Genomic DNA, 24,302 nt, shown 5'->3' with positions numbered 1-24,302 from the left:
ATAATAATAATAATAACTATAAAAAAACACACTGTAACTGTGCGTGCATGTGACAGTTTTTAAATATTTTGTTATGGGTCCAGATTTGTACATACATTTTTTTTTTTTTGGTGCAATAATTACAGAATATTGCTGTAAATATATTTTTTAGAAGTAAGATTCTATTCCAAATATGTTTTTTCTTTACTTTTAACTTATGTGCCATTTACATTAGGTCTCCTTGTATTTGCTCCACTTTCTATCAACATACATTTGTACTTGTTCCTACAGCATATGACAAATTCCATTCAGGGTTGCCTTTATTGAAGGTGACTCTTCCTTCCAAAAGCATGACCTGACTGTATTTTGCTCTATCTCTGCTGTACACAAGCCGCTCCTGGCCACCCACAACTAGAGGGGGCTGTTTGGGGACAGGAGACCTGCTCTGCATTGGGCAGAATGAGAAACTAGTCTCCCAGAAGATGCTTCAGAGCAAAGTACTTAGAGCCAGGAGGCTGCAGGCAATATTGCTGGACACCAAACTTTTCTCCAGAAAAGGTAATATAACTCTATATCATATTCACATTTGTTCGGAGGCTGCTAGACCAAGTTACATTTTTACAGAAAATGCAGTTATATTTTAAGGTCCCATTTACACCTTTACTTTCCGGGAGTACATGCAGAAACATGCATTTCTGTACGCGTTCCCAGAAGCGCACAAACAATGTACCAAAATGCCCATTGCGCTTGTGATGCCATTAATTCCTAACATCTTTTAAGAAGGAACACTCCTACAAGACAGAAAACTATAATAAATTATCATGATAAACATATGGTAGGTGAGTTACTTTACCTTTTGACAAAAGTGTCCTATACCTCGTATCTTGAAGGAGCCCACTGGCTGTATGTTCTCCAGTTTTATGAGAACCCGGGTTCCAGCCCTCCTAGACAATGCAGAGCTTTCTTTCAGTGGGCTGACAATGTGAAATGGAACTTCATCCTGGGAATTCATGATTGGTGGCCCTATTTACTGTTATAGGAAGAGGAGCAATTAGTCTACATTCATAGTACAGATAAAGCATATTATTTTATTTTAGCTGGTGGGGTATTGCTGTGTGTTTACGCATGTTAATATTAATGTTAAGGCTGCCCTTTCATCTGAAACTCCAAAACAGACCAATAACAATAAGCAGACAAGCACTATTTTTACCCAATGCAGTGTCCCCAATACACAGTATTGCATTGTCATGCGCTACAATGCATGTAGTGTTCCTTCAAGTGCATTCAAGTGTCATTAAAAAATGGATTACACCACAAAGTTATGTATGGCATGTTGGCATGCACAACTAGTAGCTGCAAATGGTGAGGGCTGCTTGAAAAGAATTCCAGGTATAACATTTTTTACATAGTTACATTGGTCCAGGTTGGACCAATGTAACTATGCATATACCATACTTGTGGGATCTGTTGAGAAGCTGGAAATCACTGCTACTCCAGTGATCTACGCTAGGTTCCAGGTCCTGTGCTAGGTGGATGCTCTGTTGCATTGTGATCATACAAGCTGCTCGAGGCATGCGCCATTCAAAGAATGCTTTGCATTCCTTGAGTAATTGCAAAGAGATCTCTGAATGGCTCCCATGACCTTCCTGTTATCACAATGCAGCAGGGCAGCCACTTGTCATGGAACCCAGAAGCTAGTGGGGATCACTCTAGCAGCAGTTTCTACTACAGTGATTTTGAGCTTCTTAGAGGAATCCCACAGGTATGTTTTATGCATAATTACATTGGTCCAAGCTGGACCAATGTAGCTATGAAAAAAATGCCATACCTGGACTTCAGCTTCTGGCTTGCTTTAAAATTTCTGTATGATCAATTTAATGTTTAATTTGTGGTTTGAAAATAGTTGCCCCAAAAACTACAAGAATTTAAAATCTGTTAGGCCTTTCATTCCATCTGAAAGAGAACTACATAATTATTACAGGTATAAAGTATATCTAAACACAAGTAAAAATAAAATATATTAAAGCTTACTAGTTCTTACATGTATTGGCGGATCTCGATTTTTCCTTTTTTACAACTGGTCATGCCTCTAGTAATACATCTTCTGCCCTAGGGTGACACCCTAGAACCGGACTTCAAAACCTTCCCCTCTCCTCTTGTTCATCAAACAGGGGGAGATGTTCTCTAGTCCTAACTTACTGATATCATTGTTTGACATAAGATTGTAGAGTCCACAGGGCAGGACTGGATTTCTGGCAGAATCAACAGGTGTTTTATACACTGATCTAACAGATTTCCCAAAAGCTTTCAATATTTAACAGACCAAAAGGAATCAAATAACAGAAGTTCATTGTTAGGGTTTACGTATACATTCCCAAAATGGAAATAAAAATGTAAAGGGAAAGATAGTCCTTAAAGTACCATTAAAACTTTGTTTTTTTTTCGTTTAAAATAACAAACATATCATACTTACCTGCTCTGTGCAATGGTATTGCACAGAGCAGCCCCGACCCTTATCTTTTGGGGTTCCCCGTCGGCTCTCCTGGCTCCTCCTCTTCGGCGAGTGCCCCCATAGGAAGCTACTCCCTATGGGGGCACTCATACGGGCTCGCTCCCGAGCTGCCTTGTCTGCGTCCATTGACACAGACAGGGCAGCTCAGCCCTGTCTCCCACTCCCTCATTACAGCAACAGGTGCCAATGGCTGCTTTCAATCTGTGCAGTGAGGAGGTACAGAGTCAGGAGAGCTGTGGTTTTCAAGCACATCACTGGATTGAGATTGGGCTCAGGTAAACATAAGGGGGGGGGGCTGGGAGGACAAATGCAGCATTAAGGTCAAAAGAAACCCTAAGGCTTTACAACCACTTTAACAGCTTGCTGGCCAGCTGCCCAGTTATACTGCGGCAGGTTGGCTTGGCTGCACAAATCACCATAGGAGTAGCCAATGAGCGGGTCCGGCGAACTCAATGTCCGCCGGCCACCCACGATTGTTCCCCGCAGTGACAGAATGGGGATCTGCCTGTGTAAACAAGGCAAATCTCTGTTCTGACAGGGGAGATCACACAGATCCTGTGTTGTCCCAGTGAGCCCTTCCCCCATACAGTTAGAACACACAGTGAGGGAACACAGTTAACTTCTTTGATCGCCCCTGGTGTTAACCCTGTCCCTGCTAGTGTCATTAGTACAATAATAGTGCATATTTTTAGCACTGATCGCTGTTATAATGTCGCTGGTTCCCAAAAAAGTGTCAAAAATGTCAGTTAGGTTAACGATTTGTCTGCCGCAAGTTGCAGTCCCGCTAAAAATCACTGATCGCTGCCATTACTAGTAAAAAAGAAATAAATAATAAAAATGCCATAAATCTATCCCCTATTTTGTAGACACGGTAATACAAATTGGCCTAAATTGATGAATACATTTGGGGTTTTTTTGGAAATGCTTTATAGCAGAAAGTAAAAAATTTGGGGTTTTTTTTCAAAATTGTCTCTTTTTTTGTTTATAGGGTAAAAAATTAAAACCGCAGAGTTGATCAAATGCCACCAAAAGAAAGCTCTATTTGTGGGAAAAAAGGGGACATTGATTTTCTTTGGGTACAGCGTCGCACGACCGCGCAATTGTCAGTTAAAGTGAAGCAGTGCTGTATCGCGAAAAATGGCCTGGTCTTTAAGGGGGTAAATCCTTCCGGGGCTAAAGTGGTAAATTATTTTAAACTTACATCTGAAAGCAATCAATAAAAAAATCTATCAGTGTGTGGTAATATTGAAAAAAAAAACAACCTCTTTTTCAAAGTATTGTTTGTAATTACAGAGCAACAATATTTGTTTATGCCTCATACAGGCTCTGCATCCTGGTGGTACATGCTAATCATCATATCTACCGGATACAATCTGTCTAAATAAAATAATAAACTCTCTATAGTCTCTAATGACATGAAACACTCACAAGGCACCTGCCTGGCAAGTGGCAAAGACCATATTAGACTTTAAATTAGGACGTTTGGGTGTTTCATTTTTTATAGAAAGAGATAGATATGTTTCACCCGAAATAATGATGTGGTTTGGTCATACTGTCATATGCTCTATTGATTCATAAAAAGTGTTGAAAGACCGGTACACTTTAAATCATTTGTAAGCATTTAAAATAAGTTGAAGACTTTAAGAATTGCAAGAGAAACCAAAAGATAGATTAATCCTGCATGGAAATGTGCTAGCAATAAGCAATCTTTTAAATGTGAAACTAGGAGCTTGGCACACTTTAGAAATGGAGACTGTAGATGATAAATAAGTAATAAAATCAAAGACTGGGTTGATTAATGTGTATTACATATTAGGTGAAACACATCCTTCCATATTTAACTCAGGCGTAATGACACAGAATAGCTTAACGTGCCACACTCATAAATTCTTTTCTGTACACTGAAATAGAATGGCACCATGGCTTGGCTTCACTGGCCATTTTTCAAGGTTATCTAAATGCTTTATATATTATTTAGGCTTTGCTCTATTATGGAAGTATAATGAAAAGAAGTAAGTATATATATATATATATATATATATATATATATATATATATATATATATATGTATATCTGTTAATTACAGCAGCAATTTACCACTTTGCGATATTGCATACATCTTTTGCCACTAAAATATAATTTAACTTCAGATTAAAAATAAACATCTATGCATTTTAGTAAGCACACGCGCCTGTTGCTTCCTATATTGGTAACCCTAAAGGCAAATAGGCTATTCAGAGTTTAATGAATGTGGTGACATTTCATTTTGCAAAGAATACTCACTTCATGTGCCAGGAAAAATATCGCATTTTTGCTTGCACATGATTGGATGATGGAAGTCAGCAGCACTTCACTGCATTCACTAAGCTTTGGGAAAAATTTCCTTGCAAAATGAAACTCCCCTTTCAAAGTGAACGGTCTATTGCCTTTAGTAAATCAGCCCCTGTTTCTGTAACATGAATTGGCTGTAGAACGCTGTCCACTAATAATCCTTACCTTTTACGAGTGTTATGTCGTAGCCTATAGTTCCATGCTCTGAATGTGTTGGAATGTGTGATAAAAAAAGAACATTGGTTTCTTGCTGAGATCAAGGTCCTACAGGGAGTGCCTAAATAAAGGAGGAGGTTCAAGACTTGGAGATTAGTGTAACTCTATCTTCCCAGGAAATCACATTAGGGAATGGGATCCCAAGATCATGCTCACATATTTCCTTTACTACAGAAAAGATTTCTATAACATAAAATAGATGTATGCAACCAATTATATTTATTTTATATAAGCCAAATACATCTGCTTTAGGTAATTATACAGCTTACTGAACACCATTAAAAGGAGGACTTCAATCAGAATAAAAATCACCAGTAATAATTATATTAGTCTGCATGCACTTGGCCTGTCTACAAAAATACATGCAGCAAATGTCCATTAACATCAGCAGAGAGCTAATTCCTCTAATGATAGGAAATGGGTAAAGGGAGGGCTCATTCATGGATGGATGGGCACTGTGTTCTCCAGGACTAGAGATACCAGCAATCCTTCCTTAAACTAAAGAATGGGTTTGGTTGTAAAGAGACATTGGGTGGCAACATAATCAATGAATGGGAATAAACGAATGGGATATTAAAGCGTTAATAAACCTAAAAACAAAATGTTATCAACCACTTGACCTACGGAAGATTTTACTCCCTTCATGACCAGAGCGTTTTTTGCTATTGGGCACTGAGCTACTTTAACTGGTAATGCGCGGTCATGCAACACTGTACACAAAATACATTTTTATTATTATTTTCACATAAATAAAGCTTTCTTTTGGTGGTATTTGATCACCACTGGGTTTTTTATTTTTTTGTGATATTAATGAAAAAAGAAAAACTATATTTTTTATTTTCTGCTATAAAACATCCAATAAAAAAAGATAGAAAATTTAAAAAAAATATATATATTTTTTATTAAATAAAAAATCCAATATCTTCATAAATTTAAGCCATAATCTATTCTGCTACATGTCATTGGTAAAAAAAAAAAGAAGAAAAATCCCAGTAAGTGTATATTATTTAATTTGCGTAAAAGTTATAGCATCTGATATAGATACTGGAATTTTTTTTATATACTAGTAATGGCGGTGATCAGCGACTTCTAGTGGAATTGTGATAGTATGGCGGGCACTCTGACACTAGCTGGTGCTGGCTGGGGGGGTACACTAACTGAGTAACTGACACTGACATCAATAGTGACACTAATACAATGATCAGTGCTAATACTATACACTTTCATTGTACTAATGACGCTGGCTGGAAAAGGTTTAACATCTATAGGTGGTCAAGGGGTTAAATGTGTGCCCAACAATGTTTACTGTGTGTATTATGTGCTGCTTTTACTAAGTGATCTTGTTTTTGTTCCCTGCTTTGCAGTGAATAAAAAACCAGCAAGGTAACCTGTCAGTATGCAGAGCTCTGTGTTGTTTACCCTTCCCGCTATTATTGGTCAGCACCCACTGATCAGCTTGTGCTGTAACAAATCACAGCACAGCCGAGGCGACGGGCTTGAGTGCGCATGCCCCCTACCCGGACGCGCTGTTTACGTATCAGATACTTGATCCAGCACAGAGCTGCCGCTGTTTCTTCGTGGGGTGGTCGGCAAATGGTTAAATTGCAGTTCACCAGTTCTTAGAAGTGGTGGCTGTTTTAATTTTTTTCATTATCAGTCTTTTTTTCTATATTTTCATATAGTGGTCTGGCCAGTAAGTCTTATATTTTCCAGCTTCCTTTACCAGACCAAGCTGTCCACCAAAAATTGCAGTTGAAGGGTTGAAACAAACCATTTAAAGCAGAACTAAAGCTCTGTTGTAAAAAAGAAAAAAAAAAAAACTGTGAGACAATGCATATCTCTTCTGCACTAAAATACACCTACCTGCCAGCTTGCAGCCTTCTCCGGCATATAAACTGAGTTGCACATGTGCAGCTCAGCTTACAACACAAAACGGTTCCTATGTGTCAGGATGATGTCATCCCGTGCCGGCCAATGAAATAGGATGGGACAGGGACCATTGAATTAAAGGTAAGTTAGCTTTTCTTTAACACTACTATCAAGTGTGCTTATAATGTGCTTTTTTTTATTTATGTTACAACCTTTATCCCAAAAGGAAATTTTTTTTTCTGTAACTGCCTATAAAATATTAGCTGGAATTTGACCTTAAGGCCTCAATCACACGAGGCGGATCCGCTACCACGGAGTCCGCCGCTGTCCGCCAGCTCAGCGGGAGATCTCTCCATTGATCTCCGTTGAGTGGCGCTGGTTACTATGGAGAGATCGGACGAAAATGGACAGCATGTCCGTTTTCATCAGATCTCACCCGATCCGATCTGCCAGGGACGGATGCGAACGTATCATCATCCGTCTAATTTTAGTGGATTGGACCGGGACGGATGTCAGCGGACATGTCACCGCTGACATCCGTCGCTCCATAGACTAGCATGAAGTGCCTGTTCAGGTTCGCTAAAAAAACTGACAGGCGGATCTGAACGGTCCGTTCGTGTGAAAGGGGCCTAATTCAAGTTCATCTAAATCTGCTGGTACATCTAACACTACCCTCACCCCAAATTAACAATGCTACCATCCAGGGGTGTCTCTGTTGCTCCTCCATCCAGAGCAGAGACACCCTAAGGCCCCTTTCACACGGGGCGCCTCTGTGGAACAGATTCCGCTTGCTCAGCGGGGGATTGCTCCACTGATCCCTGCTGAGTAGGCGGATGACAAGTCCTGTCGACTCCGCTGCGCAGAGCGGACATGGACACAGTCCTGCTCTCCTTTATAGGGAAATCGGATGGAAATGGACCACATGTCCTTTTCTATCCAATCCTATCCGCCAGATAATTGGAAAATAGGACCACCAGCCATCTGTTTTTTGCAGACAGGATTGGATCGGATATCGGCGGATGTCAGCGGACATCGCCACTCCATAGGGGAGACTGGAGGGTCTGATAAAGTCCACCTGAAAAACTGACAGAGGCCTTATGGGGCGTACACACGGTCGGACTTTTCAGGTACAAAAGTCCAACAGCCCGTCCGACAAACTTTCGACGGACTTTTGGCGGATTTGCTGCGGGCTTTCTAACGAACAGACTTGCCTACACATGATCACAAAAAAGTCAGACGGATTCGTACATGATGACGTACGACCGGACTAAAATAAGGAAGTTGATAGCCAGTAGTCAATAGCTGCCCTAGTGTGGGTTTTTGTCCGTTGGACTACCATACAGACGAGCGGATTTCTGGGTCCGGCGTAGTTACGACGTAAAGATTTGAAGCAAGTTCCAAATCTAAAGTCCGTCAGATTTGCGACTGGAAAAGTCCGCTGAAAGTCCGGGGAAGCCCACACACGATCAGATTGTCCACCGGATTTGGTCCGTCAGCGTCCGTCGGACTTTTGTAGCCGAAAAGTCCGACCGTGTGTGCGCCCCATTAGACAGGAAGTGTGTTACTGGAGGGATCACTTGGTGAAAATAAAGGGAAAAAACAAAAAAGCAAAATCAGCCACCACATTTAATACCGCTTTAAATACCAACTAACTTATATATGATACATACAGCTGATGTAGTTATATATTTTAGGGGTTGTACATTGAGGAATTTAAAAATACATAAGCGATTTTAATAAAATAATAATACAATTATAATAACATTTAGAGATGTCCTTGTATTAAGTTTGTATTTCTAACCAAGATGTACAGAAGTAGTACAATGAGTCTGATTTACTACAGGGTATACACTTATGCCAGTGAGTTTATAATGCACACTTATTAAATGATTATTATTGTAATTAAATACGAATGGAATAGATGTTCATTTGGAAGTCTCAATAAATCCTATGCTAAGGGATGTTGTACTATACTCATGCATATCTTGTATAAAAAATTAGTTTTTTCACTATATATGAGATTCCATGTGCCGATTCTTGGAATAGAGATTCTAGTGATAAATACCCACACACACCGCCTATTTTCCTATGACAGCACAGCAAGTCTTTTGACATGCCATTTAGCTCAGCTCATACACATTTCATTACTTAGCTAACTGGTCACGTTTTTTATTTTTCTATTCCCATTTACTTCTCAGAAAAATATTGACCCTTTAGGCACAAAAAATAGGATTTTTATAACAGCTTACCTGTAAAATCCTTTTCTTGGAGTACATCATGGGACACAAAGCCATAGTAATTACTACATGGGTTATAGGCCATCTTCAGGTGATGGACACTGGCACACCCAAGACAGGAAGTCCCCCTCCCTATATAACCCCACGCATTACAGGGAGTACCTCAGTTTTGTAGCAAAGCAATACACATATATCTCAAAAAGAGGGGAGGGAACTCTGTATCCCGTGATGTACTCCAAGAAAAGGATTTTACAGGTAAGCGGTTATAAAAATCCTATTTTCTTAATCGTACATCACAGGACACAGAGCCATAGTAATTACTACATGGGATGTCCCAAAGCAATGCCATCTGAGGGGAGGGAGACACAGAAAAAAGCAAGCTGCCATCAGAAATGAGGATCTATACTGCTGCCTGCACAACACTGAACCCGAAGGCGGCGTCCTCATGTCCCTTTATATCCACCTGATAGAATTTGGTGAATGTATGGACCAAAGACCAAGTTGCAGCCTTGCAGATCTGAGTCATGGATGCTTGGTGATGTACTGCCCAGGAAGCACTCACGGCCCTGGTAGAGTGTGCTCTAACTTGAAAGGGTGGAACCCTTCTTTTCAAACCATAAGCCTGGATAATAACTTGCCGAATCCACTTAGAAATAGTAGACTTCAATGCTGCTTGCCCCTTCCTGAGACCTTTTGGTAACACAAACAAAACATCAGTTTGCCGTATCTGAGCTGTCGCTTTCAGATAGACTCTGCTCTCATTACATCAAATGAGTGCAAAGATTTCTCCTGCGCAGAACTAGGTTCTGGAAAAAAGGAAGGTAGAAGAACATCTTGATTCAGATGAAATCCTGATACCACCTTAGGTAGAAAGGACGGGTGAGGTCGCAACACCACCCTGTCCTTATGTACAATCAAATATGGCTCCTTACAGGAAAAGGCAGCCAACTCTGATACTCTTCTAGCCAAAGAGATAGTTACCAGAAAAAACAATTTCCTTGTCAAAAGGACCAATGGAATAGGACGTATTGGTTCAAAAGGCTGATTTTGTAACACTGATAAGACTGGATTCAAATCCCATGGACACAAAAGGGATCTAACTGGCGGATTTATATGCATTACCCCTTGTATAAAGGTCCGGATTAGAGAATGTGAGGCAAGCGGTCTTTGAAAGAACACTGACAAGGCCGAGATTTGACCCTTGATAGTACTCAAGGCCAGTTTCATTTCTACCCCCAGCTGTAGAAAGGCAAGAATCCTACCTATGACATACTTCTGGGGATGCCATTTCTTGGATTCACACCAAGAGACGTAAGATTTCCAGATTCTATAATAAATGACCCTGGAGGCTGGCTTCCTAGCATTAATCAGGGTAGAAATCACTGAACCTGAAAGCCCTCGATTTCTCAGAATATGGGCTTCAATAGCCAAACCCTTAAATATAGCATTCGTAAGGTTGGATGGAATACTGGTCCTTGTGAAAGCAGGTCTGGGTGCAGTGGAAGAGACCATGGGTCTCCTACCGCCATATTTACGATCTCTGTATACCAGGATCTTCTGGGCCACGCTGGGGCTACCAAAATTACTGGCTTCCTCTCCTGCTTGATTCTGTGAAGAAGTCGCCGTATCAACTGAACTAGAGGGAATGCATAAATCAGTGAAAACTGATCCCACGGGACCACTAACGCATCTGTTCCGCATGCGAGTGGGTCCCTTGACCTTGATACAAAAGTTGATTAACTTCTTGTTGAACCTGGACGCCAATAGGTCCACATCCAGGGTGCCCCATTTCCGGCAAATTGCCTGAAAGACATCGGGGTGTAGAGACCCCTGGAAACAACTACTGGCGGCTTAAGAAATCTGCCTGCCAATTCTCTATGCCGAAATGAAAACTCCAGATAGGCAAGGTACATGCTTCTCTGCCGAAACCAGAATATGGCTCACTTCCCTCTGGGCTGCATGACTTCTGGTGCCCCCTTGGTGATTGATGTATCATTGTCGGATTGAATCCTAACGGGCCAATTCTGTAACCATAGAGCCAGATGTGCTGCCCGAATCTCTAGGAGGTTGATGGGCAAGGTCTTCTCGACTTTGGACCACTTCCCTTGGACCGTAGCCTCCTCTAGTACTGCTCTTCCCAGCCTGACAGACTGGCATCCGTCGTCACAATCTTCCATTTTATGCAAATTCTTGGCTACCAACCACCAACTGAGGTTCTGACAGATTTCCGGGGTCAGACAGATTGGTAAGTCCAAGGCTTGGATCTTCTTGTTCCAAGCCGACAAGTTCTTGTTTTGTAACAGTCTTGAATGGAATTGGGCATAGGGGACTGCTTTAAATGAAGCCACCATCTTCCCCAATTATCTCATGCATAGGCGAATGGAAGGGCTTTTCTTTGCCCTGATCAGCTGGACCAGCTTCTTTATAGCAGTAATCTTTGATTGGGCCAAAAACACCTTTCTCTGGGCTGTATCTATGACCAGGCCCAGGTACTCCAGCCTTCTTACTGACTGTAAGGCTGATTTCTTGAAGTTGAGGATCCACCCTAAGTGTTCCAGTTACTTGATTGTGGTGGACACGCTCTGATTTAAGCGAGCCACGAACTGATCTACTAACAACAGATCATCTAATTATGCCATCACCGTTATACCCTAGGTCCTTAGCCATGCCAGGAGTGGGGCTAGCACCTTTGTGATTACCCGAGGTGCAGTAGCCAACTCGAAGGGTAAGGCCACAAATTGAAAATGGTGACTCTCTACCGCGAACCGTAAGAACTTTTGGTGAGCGGGGAAAATGGGTACATGTAGATATGCATCCCTGATGTCCACTGACGCCAGAAATTCTTCCCCCCGTAGGGTGGAGACTACTGACCAGATTGACTCCATCCGGAAGGAACGGATGTTTAGGAACTGGTTTACGTCCTTGAGATCCAGTATGTGTCTGGCATCCTCATCTGGTTTTGGCACCGTGAAGAGATTTTAATAAAATCCCATACCCTGAACTCGTGGGAATCTCTACGATTACCCCCTAAGACAGCAGGTGGTCCAATGCCAGAAACAAAGCTCTCCTTTTTGTTAGGTCTTTGGGCACGCTTGACCTTAGAAAACGGGATGATGGAAACTCCCAAAACTCCAGTTTGTAGCCTAGGGATACTATGGAGATGACCCATTTGTCCTGGATCTCTTCCTGCCAAATCTCTGAGAACTGCAGAAGCCTTCCCCCCACCCGATCGAGCGGGGGAGCCCCTTCAAAGGGAGGCCTTGGGACTGCTTTGTAGGCTTTTGTCCCCAGGGTTTTTTCGGCTCCTGGGCCTAACAAATGCCAATTGCTGCTACTGCAGGCTGAGCCATCGCACAGGACATAGCAACGGAGGATTTAAGCAAAGATTCCAGTTTTTTATCCACTGGGTCCCTAAATACCTGGACATTGTCCACTGGACAAGTTAGGTTCTTATTGACGCAATAAATTGCCATGTGAACTGCTGGCACCCTCCACTTCTTGGTGAATTTTTCCTCCATAGGATAAAGTAAAGAAAACTTTTTAGGAGGAAGAAAAAGTTTATCTCTATGCTACCAGTCAGCACAGGGCCGGATTAGGCACAAGGCCACCGAGGCCAGGCCTCGGGGCGGCAGTGGTGTAGGGGCGGTGCCGCTCCTGCAGCGACTTCGCGGCCGCCCCCCCTTTTGTGCTGGCCATTACAGTCTATTATGGGCACCAGTGCCCATAGAAAAGATGGCCGCGAGCCGACCACGCAACTGCGCATGCGCTGTTCCGAAGCCGGCCGGGCTCGGGAAAGCTCGTAAGCGCTCGGCCGGGCGGCGCATGCGCAGTAGTGTGATTGCGCCGCCCGGCGCCATTTTTGAAAAAATTGAGAGTAGCTAGTAATGTCAGCGGTGCGGCGGCGGGGGAGAAAGATGACATCTCTCATTGCCCGCACCGCTGTTCCGCCCTCCTCCTTCTGATGGCAGGCAGCATGGCAAGGGACATCCCAATCTGGTGGCAAGTGACATCCCCATCTGGTGGCAGGCATGGTGGCAAGTGACATCCCCATCTGGTGGCAAGTGACATCCCCATCTGGTGGCAGGCATAGTGGCAAGTGACATCCCCATCTGGTGGCAGGCATAGTGGCAAGTGACATCCCCATCTTGTGGCAGGCATGGTGGCAAGTGACATCTCCATCTGGTGGCAGGCAGTGTGGCAAGTGACATCCCCATCTGGTGGCAGGCAGCGTGGCAAGTGACATCCTCATCTGGTGGCAGGCAGCGTGACAAGTGACATCCCCATCTGGTGGCAGGCAGCGTGGCAAGTGACATCCCCATCTGGTGGCAGGCAGCGTGGCAAGTGACATCCCCATCTGGTGGCAGGCAGCGTGGCAAGTGACATCCCCATCTGGTAGCAGGCAGCGTGACAAGTGACATCCCCATCTGGTGGCAGGCAGCGTGGCAAGTGACATCCCCATCTGGTGGCAGGCAGCATGGCAAGTGACATCCCCATCTGGTGGCAGGCAGCATAGCAAGTGACATCCCCGTCTGGTGGCAGGCAGCGTAGCAAGTGACATCCCCGTCTGGTGGCAGGCATAGTGGCAAATGACAAGAGATGGTGGCAAGTGACACGCTCAGGGCTCCCAATGATTCTGCATTATGGTGAGTTGAACTATTTCAGTTTATATTACAAGGTAATGATAGAAATAATGTGTTTCAATCATCTTGACACCATAACAACCATGGTGCCGGGGATGATTGAAGCACTAACACCAGCCATTGCCTTGAAAATTTGCCTGCGAAAAATCCTTACCCCTCGCGCGCTTACCCTGAAGTATTTTTAGTCTGTACAATTAAAGCCAGTTATTTTCAGTGTTCTCGTGTATGGAGATATGTTTTTAATTGATCTATTGTAGAAGTCATCGATAAAGGACGTGGTGTGTGTGTATGTGTGTGTGTGGGGGGGGCGGCATTGAAGGACCCGGCCTTGGGGCGGCAAAGGGAGTAAATCCGGGCCTGAGTCAGCATACATAAGCTTCTCCAATAACGGATGGAGAGGAAAAGCGTGTGAAGCCTGAGGGGGCTTTAAAGAACCCAAAGAGGGAACCGAAGCTTTGGCCGACTCAACAGAGGACAAATTGTAGGCCGAACGAACCATCTCTGAAAGGGATTGAACTTGCAACCTTTGAGAATGCGAGGCTGAGAGAGGCTCTTCTAAGACTGTCTCTTCTGAAGAGAAGTCATTAGACTGCTCCTCTTCTTGGTCCTCAGATGGTGATTCAACCTCATCTTCACACTGTCCCTCCAGGTGGGGGTCCAGGGAGGGAGAAGGGGATCTGATACACTTCTTTCCCCCTTTTCGGGAAGATTTACCGATTAATGAGGCTAACCTCTCTTCTAAGCCAACCAAAGCTGAAGCAAGAACATCCTCAGTAATGTATGCAGGGGTTGAGATGTTATGAGAGGCAGCAATATCTGATAGCGCCAATGGCTCATCCCGACTGGCTACATTAGGTCTTTCCAGAGAGGAATGAACTGTGGAAGCATGACCAAACCCTGAAGGTGATGCCTTTGCACCCCCTTTTGCTGCAACTGAGCCCCCTCTGCAGGAACACATAGTCCTAAGCACAAACGCAGAGGTACTAGCCCAAATACATCAACTGCTGAGTACTAATCCAGCAATATCTATATGCTGCTATTATCTGCTCAGACTGATGCTTTAAGTAAATGTGTCCCTTTATAATGTGCCTGGTTCCACCACCTTACAAGCCCTTGATGCTCCTGTGTATCACTGACTGCTCAGCCAGAAAGAGTGAGCCACTCTGCGCCTGCGCCATTACGAACGTGCACGCCGAATCCACATGCATGCCAGCTTGCATTTTGGCTCCGCCCCCTCCCACCTCCCGCCGTCCAATCGTATCTATTTATCCGAGCTGGAGGGGGGGTGGGAACAGGCCGATGGGCGATCCCCCTCACTTATTCCCCTGATGGCTTAGAGAGTAGAGGGGGACAGCTGACCATGACCAGAGCTGTACTGAGCATCTACACTGAGAGGCAAGGTAAGCATATCAGGCAAGTGCTTTGGACTTTCACACCCTCTAGTGGTGAAAAATAGGCATGACACCATTTACTTAAAAAAATAGAAGAAATCCATAGGTTTCCCTTAGGATTGTCTTCACTTACCTTATCCTCGCCACAGGATACTGCTGAAAACCAGACAGACCCAATCTTCACCCATCACGGCGGCCCAAGTCATGATAGACCTTCAGGGACTGGGACCCCACTTACGGGGTCCTCTTTCCTGGACCCGTATAGCACCCTGCCAGGAAAACTTTTAGGCATTCGGAAGAAAGACCAAAGTACTTGATCCCAGGGTCCAGCTCTCCAGAGAGAAGCGTTACAGGCAAAACCTTGTGTCTTCTTTCACGAGGCCTGGGTACCATTCTTTTGCCTCTTTTAAGGTACTTTGAATGGATCCGGTGCATAGCTCCTTGACCCAGTGAGGATCCTAGCAGAGCTTTTTTCTTTAGAACTTCTTTACCATGGCCAACACCTTAGACACTGGCGAAAAAACTGAGGTACTCCCTGTAGTGGGAGGGGTTATATAGGGAGGGGGACTGTGACAGTGTCCATCACCTGAAGGTGGCCTATAACCCACATAGTAATTACTATGGCTCTGTGTCCCGTGATGTATGATTTAGAAAGCAGCATTTAAAAAAAAATATATATATATCCTATAGTAAACATTAAAGTTACACTAAACGCTGGTTTAAACACATATATATAAGGTGTTACTAAACCCTGCACCCTGCATTCACTATATCTGGCCTCCCACAGTACACAGAACATGGAAATGCAATTATTTTAGTAAATATAAACTGCTAAATACCTTTTCTCATCAGCAGTATATAGCAGTCTTGTGACTTTTATCAGTGTCTGGCTGAGCACTGGTTAAAGCTTGTAGGAGTTTTCATTCTCCTCTGACTGTCTTATGAGGCTGCATGACCCCTGATCCTCTGTCTGGACAGTGCACCCTCCCAAAAAAAGAAAAAAAAAAACTCTCTAGCAATACACACCAAACTGAGCATGTCCAGAGTGCCTCCAACGATCTGTACTATCAGGAGATGCATTGGGGACTGTAAAAGAAGGGGAGGATCAGAGAAGACAGGATCAAACAGCCTTTTTACACAATGTGCAAGACTGACCCATTAGGTTCCACAGTTAGTATAACAAGCATGTTTTACTGCATATACAGACTGATTTTACTTTTGTGGGTTTAGTAACACTTTAATTACAGTGCCTTGCAAAAGTATTCACCCCCCCTTGGCTTTTTACCTATTTTGTTACATTACAGCCTTTAGTTCAATGTTTTTTTAATCTGAATTATATGTGATGAATCAGAACACAATAGTCTAAGTTGGTGAAGTAAAATTAGAAAAATATATACAGAAATAAAAAACTGATAATTGGCATGTGCGTATGTATTCATTCCCTTTGTTATGAAGCCCATAAAAAGCTCCGGCGCAACCAATTACCTTCAGAAGTCACATAATTAGTGAAATGATGTCCACTTGTGTGCAATCTAATGACCCGTACACACGATCGGATTTTCTGACAACAAATGTTGGATGTGAGCTTGTTGGCGGAAAGTCCGACCGTGTGTATGCTCCATCGAACATTTGTTGTCGGACTTTCTGCCAACAAATCATGTACGTCTTGTACGTCACTACATTCGTAATTGTTGGCCAACATTTGTGTGATTGTGTGTGTGCAAGACAAGTTGGAGCCAACATCCTTCGAACAAAAATCCACGGTTTTGTTGTCGGAAAGTCCGATCGTGTGTACGGGGCATTAGTGTCACATGATCTGTCATTATATATACACACCTTTTTGAAAGGCCCCAGAGGCTGCAACACCAAGCAAGAGGCACAACTAACCAATCACTGCCATGAAGACCAAGGAACTCTCCAAACAAGTAAGGGACAATGTTGTTGACAAGTACAAGTCAGGGTTAGGTTATAAAAAAATATCCAAATCTTTGATGATCCCTAGGAGCACCATCAAATCTATCATAACCAAATGGAAAGAACATGGCACAACAGAAAACCTGCCAAGAGACGGCCGCACACCAAACCTCACAGACCGGGCAAGGAGGGCATTAATCAAAGAGGCAGCACAGAGACCTAAGGTAACCCTGGAGGAGCTGCAGAGTTCCAGCAGAGACTGGAGTATCTGTACATAGGACGACAATAATCCGTACGCTCTATAGAGTTGGGCTTTATGGCAGAGTGGCCAGAAGAAAGCCATTACTTTCAGCACAAAACAAAATGGCACATTTTGAGTTGGCGAAAAGGCACATGGGAGACTCCCAAAATGTATGGAGGAAGGTGCTTTGGTCTGATGAGACTAAAATTTAACTTTTTGGCCATCAAAGAAAACGCTATGTCTGGCGCAAACCCAACACATCACATCACCCAAAGAACATCATCCCCACATGGGAAACATGGTGGTGACAGCATCATGCTGTGGGGATGTTTTTCAGCAGTCGGGACTGGGAAACTAGTCAGAGTTGAGGGAAAGATGGATGGTGCTAAATACAGGGATATTCTTGAGCAAAACCTGTACCACTCTGTGTGTGATTTGAGGCTAGAACGGAGGTTCACCTTCCAGCAGGACAAGGACCCCAAACACACTGCTAAAGCAACACTTGAGTGGTTTAAGGGGAAAGATGTAAATGTGTTGAAAGGGCCTAGTCAAAGCCCAGATTTCAATCCAATAGAAAATCTGTGGTCAGACTTAAAGATTGCTGTTCACAAGTGCAAACCATCCAACTTGAAGGAGCTGGAGCAGTTTTGCGAGGAGGAATGGGAAAAAATCCCAGTGGTAAGATGTGGCAAGCTCATAGAGACTTATCCAAAGCGACTTGGAACTGTGATAGCCGCAAAAGGTGGCTCTACAAAGTATTGATTTTAGGAGGGTGAATAGTTATGCACATTGACTTTTTCTGTTATTTTGTCCTATTTGTTGTTTGCTTCACAATAAAAAAAAAAAACATCTTCAAAGTTGTGGACATGTTCTGTAAATTAAATGATGCAAATCCTCAAACAATCCATGTTAATTAAAGGTTGTGAGGCAACAAAACATGAAAAATGCCAAGGGGGGTGAATACTTTTGCAAGGCACTGTATGTATTCTTAACTTCTTGCTCTCAACCTCCTCCTTTTTTTTCTCCATTATTTTTTTTGCAATTTTTTTTTTTTTTTTTTTGCTGCTGTGAACCAACTTCCTTTTAGAGGGTGGCTATGCTTGTTCTCCATGATCCCACTGTATGTATAAATGTAGCCACCCTCTCTTGCTTGTGTAGTTATGTAGTTGTGGAATGAGGATACATTAATTAATTCATACACACATTCTTGATCAAGATGAAAGCACTGATCTAGATGATGTAGCACCCTGGAGTTTAGTCAGGAAGCTCCTCACAAATTTGCTTGCCAAGAGTAATTATCTTGGTCAATTGATCTATTGATGTCTCCCTAAGTTTGGCCTTGTTGCACTTTTCTCTTCTACCACTAGGTGGCCGGGCACATAGTGGTACTAGATACGAGAAGGGCAACCCAGGGTCAGGTCATGGGTATATGAGTATCTCAGCCAATGGGCAGGGGTTTTCTTGAATCCCTTGGCCTGCTGGTAGAGCCTATATATTCGGTGAGGTCAGGTGATCTGTGTTCTGTGGCACCTGGACTGCCGAGGACGTGTGTGTCGTCTGCCCCTGGCTGCTAGGCCGGAGATTGGGCCTATCCCGGGGGCATCTGGCTGCTAGGCTGTGTGAGGGCCTATCCAGAAGTAGGAGAGCAGCACAGGGTTGGAATTGCGGCTTGCAGTCCGACCAGAAGTGACGGTTCCAGAGAACCTGTCAGTGGTCGGAGGAAGAAGGGAAGCTGTCACCACGAAGGGGCCAATCGTCTTTACCAGGGACCACAGTGAGTAACTGAAGCAAGTACCGGAACCATATTTTCACCGAAGGGCGCGGTGGAGAATCGGGAAACTTCAGGCAGTGACCAAGTCAGGGACCCAACCAGCAGAGGACACGCTTGCAGAGCAGCCATGTGTGTCAAGCCAGGTACCGAGCTGGTTATCAGGGGTGAAGCTTGAGAAGTATCTGGAGTGGTAAGCTAGGGACCCAGCAGAGAAGCAGGGGTGATGCTTGAGGAGATACCACCTCAAACCTCGGAGCAGCTCAAAGGATTCATAGTCAGTGAATCAGAGGGTCTAGTGAGAGACCAGGAGCTCAATACAGGGGGTCCCCGGGTTACAAACAAGTAAGGGACTGTAGGTTTGTTTTTAAGTTGAATCTGTTTGTAAGTCGGAACAGGTACATTTTTTAAGTGTAGCTCCAGCCAAAAAAACTATTTCTAAGCTTTTTGGATAGCATAGGAAAGGGTTATCACCCCTTTAACATTTGTTTTGCTGTCTGTGCTCCTCTTCAGAAGATTTCACCTCACTTTCTGTCCCAATGACAATTGGATTTTGAAAATTTTGGGTTGTTGTGGAAAAAGTCTTGGTGATAAAGCTTCAGTGGAGGTACCTTTTCCCCATAATAGATCTTACAGGAGTAAATTTCCCTTCCTAGGGGTAGATTTCCTCTCACTTCCTGTTGTCTCCCCCCGTTTGTAAGTAGGAGTCGTTTGTAAGTCGGATGTTTGTAACTAGGGGACCCCCCTGTATTGAAGAACTACAAGGAGCAGTTGTAGTGGAGCTGAAAGAACTGTTATGTTTGAGTTAGGGACTGTTAAAGGACTATTACCATAGGAGATAGCATTCCTGCAAGTGCAGATGTGGCTTCTTGCTGGGGCTTTTTCCCTGCACAGCCGTCCTCCTATTGAAGTCTCGGAGTCTGCCAATTGAGTTTGCAACTATCTACGGGTGTCCTGGCCCTAAACCTCTTTCCCCCAAAAATATATAAAAAGGACTGTGAAAAGAAATAAAACCTCTTTTACATCCAAGAAGTGTCTGGCGCCCAATGACTTTCACCATCTTTGCACCCACTATGCCTCACAACCCACCACATATTGAAGGATGCAAAGAAAGGGGGGAAAAGAGGGAAGTTTGGGACTTTAAATGAGGCAATGAGAGGGTAGGTTCATCTGCCTCCATCCCTATTATATATATGAAATCGAACAAGGAAATTAGTTGGGACTTTATATGAAGCACGGCTAAGAATGGAAGCCATGGAAAAACAGACATCCCACGGGAGCTGAGGCTGCAAATCCGTGGCCACACTGAGGCCCAAGGACGTGATATAAGAAACATCGGTGGTGGTGTAATCCCCAATTAGCAATTAGGTATTGGCACAGAATGTGTGACAATTCCAGTGGTTATACTGTAAAAGTTATACTGTAAATATATATATACTTTTTTAATTTTTTATTTATATCAGGAAACCGGTCCACAGAGACCACAATAACAAAATAGTCAGGTTAACATCAGTAGTGTAAATATTTTTATATCTAGAACTTCCCATGGGCAGGTAAAGGACTACTACCTAAAGGGCATATAATAGTGTCAAATGGCCAGGTGAAAGGTAAACGTACTAAATATTACATTCCCCATACCCATAAACCCAGTGAGTGAACCACAAACCGATAGAGTGTTACCTTAAATCTCAAAAAGGAATTTGTGACAGCCAGTGTGTTGGGGTCTGGGAGTGAATAAAGTGTGTGCTCCACCCAGTCTTTATAGCTACAGGCAGCCACGGTATGCCGCCAACGTCACGCTGCATGACGAGAGGGGAGGCGGTGTCAATGCCCGGACACCTAGTGTCATTCGGCAGTTGGTGCTCAAAACCTCCCCTCGTTGATCGCAGATGGAAAACAGAACGTCGGCGTGCAGTGCGGGGTGCCGTCCACCATCCTGCAACCATAGGAGAGAGGAGGAGGGAAAGGCCCAGGCGCACATCGCAGCTCCCGGAGATGCAGGAACCCAGGGGCCTCCAGTGAAAGCACATGAATGAATGAAAAATTAGACATATAATCCAGAGTGTCAAACAGGAGTCACAATGCAATTTATATAAACTAGTAGTAGATAAAATCCATATGCTACCTTAGCTAATGTGCTTCCATCCCTAAGTCATTGCAAACAAAGGGGGGGTTTTGGGATTCAATAATATGAATTTTATCATCAATTATTACCATCATTAACATATTTATGTTCATTATGAATTGAAACAATTTTACCACTATATACTAATGTATCTATTACCATTAGATCGTTTGTGAATCATGTCGTTATTATGTATAATAAATTGTTAAGGTGCTATTTATTTTTATCATGTTATCTCTTTTATTCAATGTATATCTCCACTAACACGTGATTGCATATTTTTATTTTCTTAGCTGTGCTTCATATAATTCCCTTGTTTGAATTTATACATATTGAAGGATGTCAGCCATCTTTGGCCTTGGAGGTCCTCATTAGATCAAAAGACCTTGCTACAGTTATAATACATATTATTGCATTCATGGAAGCTATATAGGCACATATTATGGATTGGACATATGCTGGATTGTAGTGTCTCTATGCTTGCTAGGAGATAAATGAACAATAGGACTCTGAAGGCTGATGTTCATTGTAATATTTACTCTTTGGGATTTTTTCATCTGTTGCAAATATCCTGTGGCCTTTATTCTGTGCTGGGACTCAATAAATACAACTCTCTGGATGAACCAAATTGCTGCGAGAATAACTAGAATTATATTAATAATTATTAATCCTCATCCCACTACTACATCACTACATTGCTCAGTTTGCTCCTGAGATGGACTATAGGATCTGTAGTGTGCATAAAGCAGTGCACGTGAACACAATGTGCACTGCTCGTTCCAAGCAAACAAAGGTAAGGGGGAATAATAAATGTTTGGGAGCTCAAAGATGCTACAAGGAGGCAGAAAAAAATAGTAAGAAACAATTTTCTGAAAAACAGATTACTGAGCCATTAAGTATTGGATGTGTAGGGATTATTTTTGGAGAATAAGAATATTGTTTATTGTCTTTTTAACCACTTAATGACGCCACCGGCCCGCATTATACTGCAGACGGGTGGCCACTGTAGGCATATTGGCATACTGATATGTCGCTGCCTACTTCCAGGTTTAGAGCACATGTATGCGCGCCCCCCTGGCCAGTTCCCGCTGTGATTGTACACAGCGAGAGCTTTTCAGTAAGTCCCGGCCAACGATTCATGGCCGGGACCTGCTTATCGGGTGTGTACATTCACAGCCGAGAGCTCTGTGTTAAAATTCAACACAAAACACATTACATTACATACACATTACATATAGTTATGCACATATTTAAACCCCTTGATAGTGCTAGATGTTAACCTCTTCCCAGCCAGTGTCATTAGTACAGTGACAGTGTATAGTATTATCACTGTGTTAATGGCACTGGTGATGTCAATGGCAGCTAGTCAGTTCCCCCCAGCGTCAGTTAGTGTCAGATTGTCTGCTACAATATCGCAGTCACATTATAAATCCTTGATCGCCGCCATTAGTAGTATAAAAAATAAAAAATTCCAGTATATATGCCATGGGATTTTTTTTATCAAATACATGTAGCAGAATACATTTTGGCCAACATTTATGAAGAAATATGATTTTTTTTTCTTTTTTAGTGGATATGTTTTATCACAGAAAGTAAAAAATAATGTTCTTTTTTTCAAAATTTTCAGTCTTTTTTAACCTCCCTGGCGGTATTCCCGAGTCTGGCTTGGGGTGGATTTTCAGTACAAAAAGTGGTAACCCTGAGCCAGACTCGGGATCGCATCGCAGGATCCAGGAAGAGCTTACTTACCTTGTCCCCTGGATCCTGCGATGTCTCCCCGCACTGTGTGCGAGCCGTATTCCGCTCGATCTATCACAGTGCCAAGCTCCGTTCCCTGCGAGCGTTGCGATGCACGGGGACGGAGAACGGCAACAAATTCAAAAAGTAAAACACACAATACATATACAGTACACTGTAATCTTACAGATTACATTACTGTATCAATTTATTTCATCTCCCTTTTGTCCCTAGTGGTTTCTCCAGTGCCCTACATTTAGTTTTATATTATGAAAACTGTTCTTTTTGCCTGGAAACTGGAGATTGTCCATAGCAGCCAAAACCATCCCTTTACATCAAAAGTGGTTTTAGACCAGCTAGAAAACAGCGATAATAAATTAGAATCACTTGCAGAATTGAGCGATAGTGATTTGTGGGGAAATCCGTCATCAAACACTAAAAGTAACGACAGCGACAATTCTGCAACTGAGCAAATTTCAGTGTTTTTTTATTTGATTACATTATTGAATAATTTTTATTATTATTATATTATTATTTCCTATAATTATTTATAGTTATTTATTATATTATAATTTATGATTTAGTGTTTCAAACATTATCACACCCGGGATGTCTACTAGACTCTTGTTTGGACAGATTTAAGTGTGTTATTCCTAAGAATTACAGGCCTACAATATAAAAGGCCAAATTTCCATGCAAAATAATGGTAACGCTTTCAGCACCAAAAATCTAAAATAATCATACCGCCAGGGAGGTTAATTTATATCTCAAAAAATAAAAAACTCAGTTGTGATCAAATACCACCAAAAAAAATTACATACATTTTGTTTGAGTACAGCGTTGCATGACCGTGCAAACGCCAGTTAAAGTAGTGCAGTGCCAAATAGTAAAAAATGGCCTGGTCATAAAGGGGGTCAAATCTTGGTAAAACATTGCTGTGCGATTAGCTCAGGCTCACATATACTTTACTAACATATATATCATTGAATGCTGTTTTTATTGAATTACCAATGAGACATAGTGTATTTTAGTTTTGCAGCCTGAGTTTGCTGAGTATAGCAGTATACAGTTTTGTGTTCTCCTGCCACAGGCATTGTGACATTATTGCTGTGTCATTCCCTCCCTGTATGGCCTTTGTGCCCATCTCACACAGAACTTCTTATCCATCTACTGCAGAGTCAGGATCACAAGATTAGCTGAACACGGATGTGCACGCTGACCTTAGGCATGAAAGTAACAGCTATCGTTTCAGATGTTACATTTTATAGTGGCTGACAAAAAGAAAGGCTGTACAAATACAAACATAGTATGTCACATACAAAGAATATATACTCTCTTATC

At 42.8% G+C, this 24,302-nt stretch overlaps 1 protein-coding gene across 3 annotated transcripts in view; it reads right to left on the bottom strand.

The window, feature by feature from the left end:
* Window positions 1-24,302, bottom strand: part of LOC141144497 (serine dehydratase-like) — a 139,459-nt gene that overhangs the window by 54,634 nt on the left and 60,523 nt on the right. For 2 of the 3 annotated variants that reach the window (XM_073630265.1, XM_073630247.1), the window contains exon 2: window positions 833-1,009. In XM_073630265.1, coding sequence (XP_073486366.1) covers window positions 833-991 — 159 coding nt within the window. In that variant the 5' untranslated portion in view covers window positions 992-1,009. Of the gene's footprint in view, window positions 1-832; window positions 1,010-4,988; window positions 5,101-24,302 lie in introns of all 3 variants that reach the window. The other variant, XM_073630257.1, reaches the window with a different exon arrangement.

Source organism: Aquarana catesbeiana, linkage group LG01 (assembly GCF_042186555.1).
Source record: "Aquarana catesbeiana isolate 2022-GZ linkage group LG01, ASM4218655v1, whole genome shotgun sequence".
Lineage (NCBI taxonomy): Eukaryota > Metazoa > Chordata > Amphibia > Anura > Ranidae > Aquarana > Aquarana catesbeiana.
Note: the sequence above shows the minus strand (reverse complement) of the source record. Positions and strands in the feature narration are given on the sequence as shown.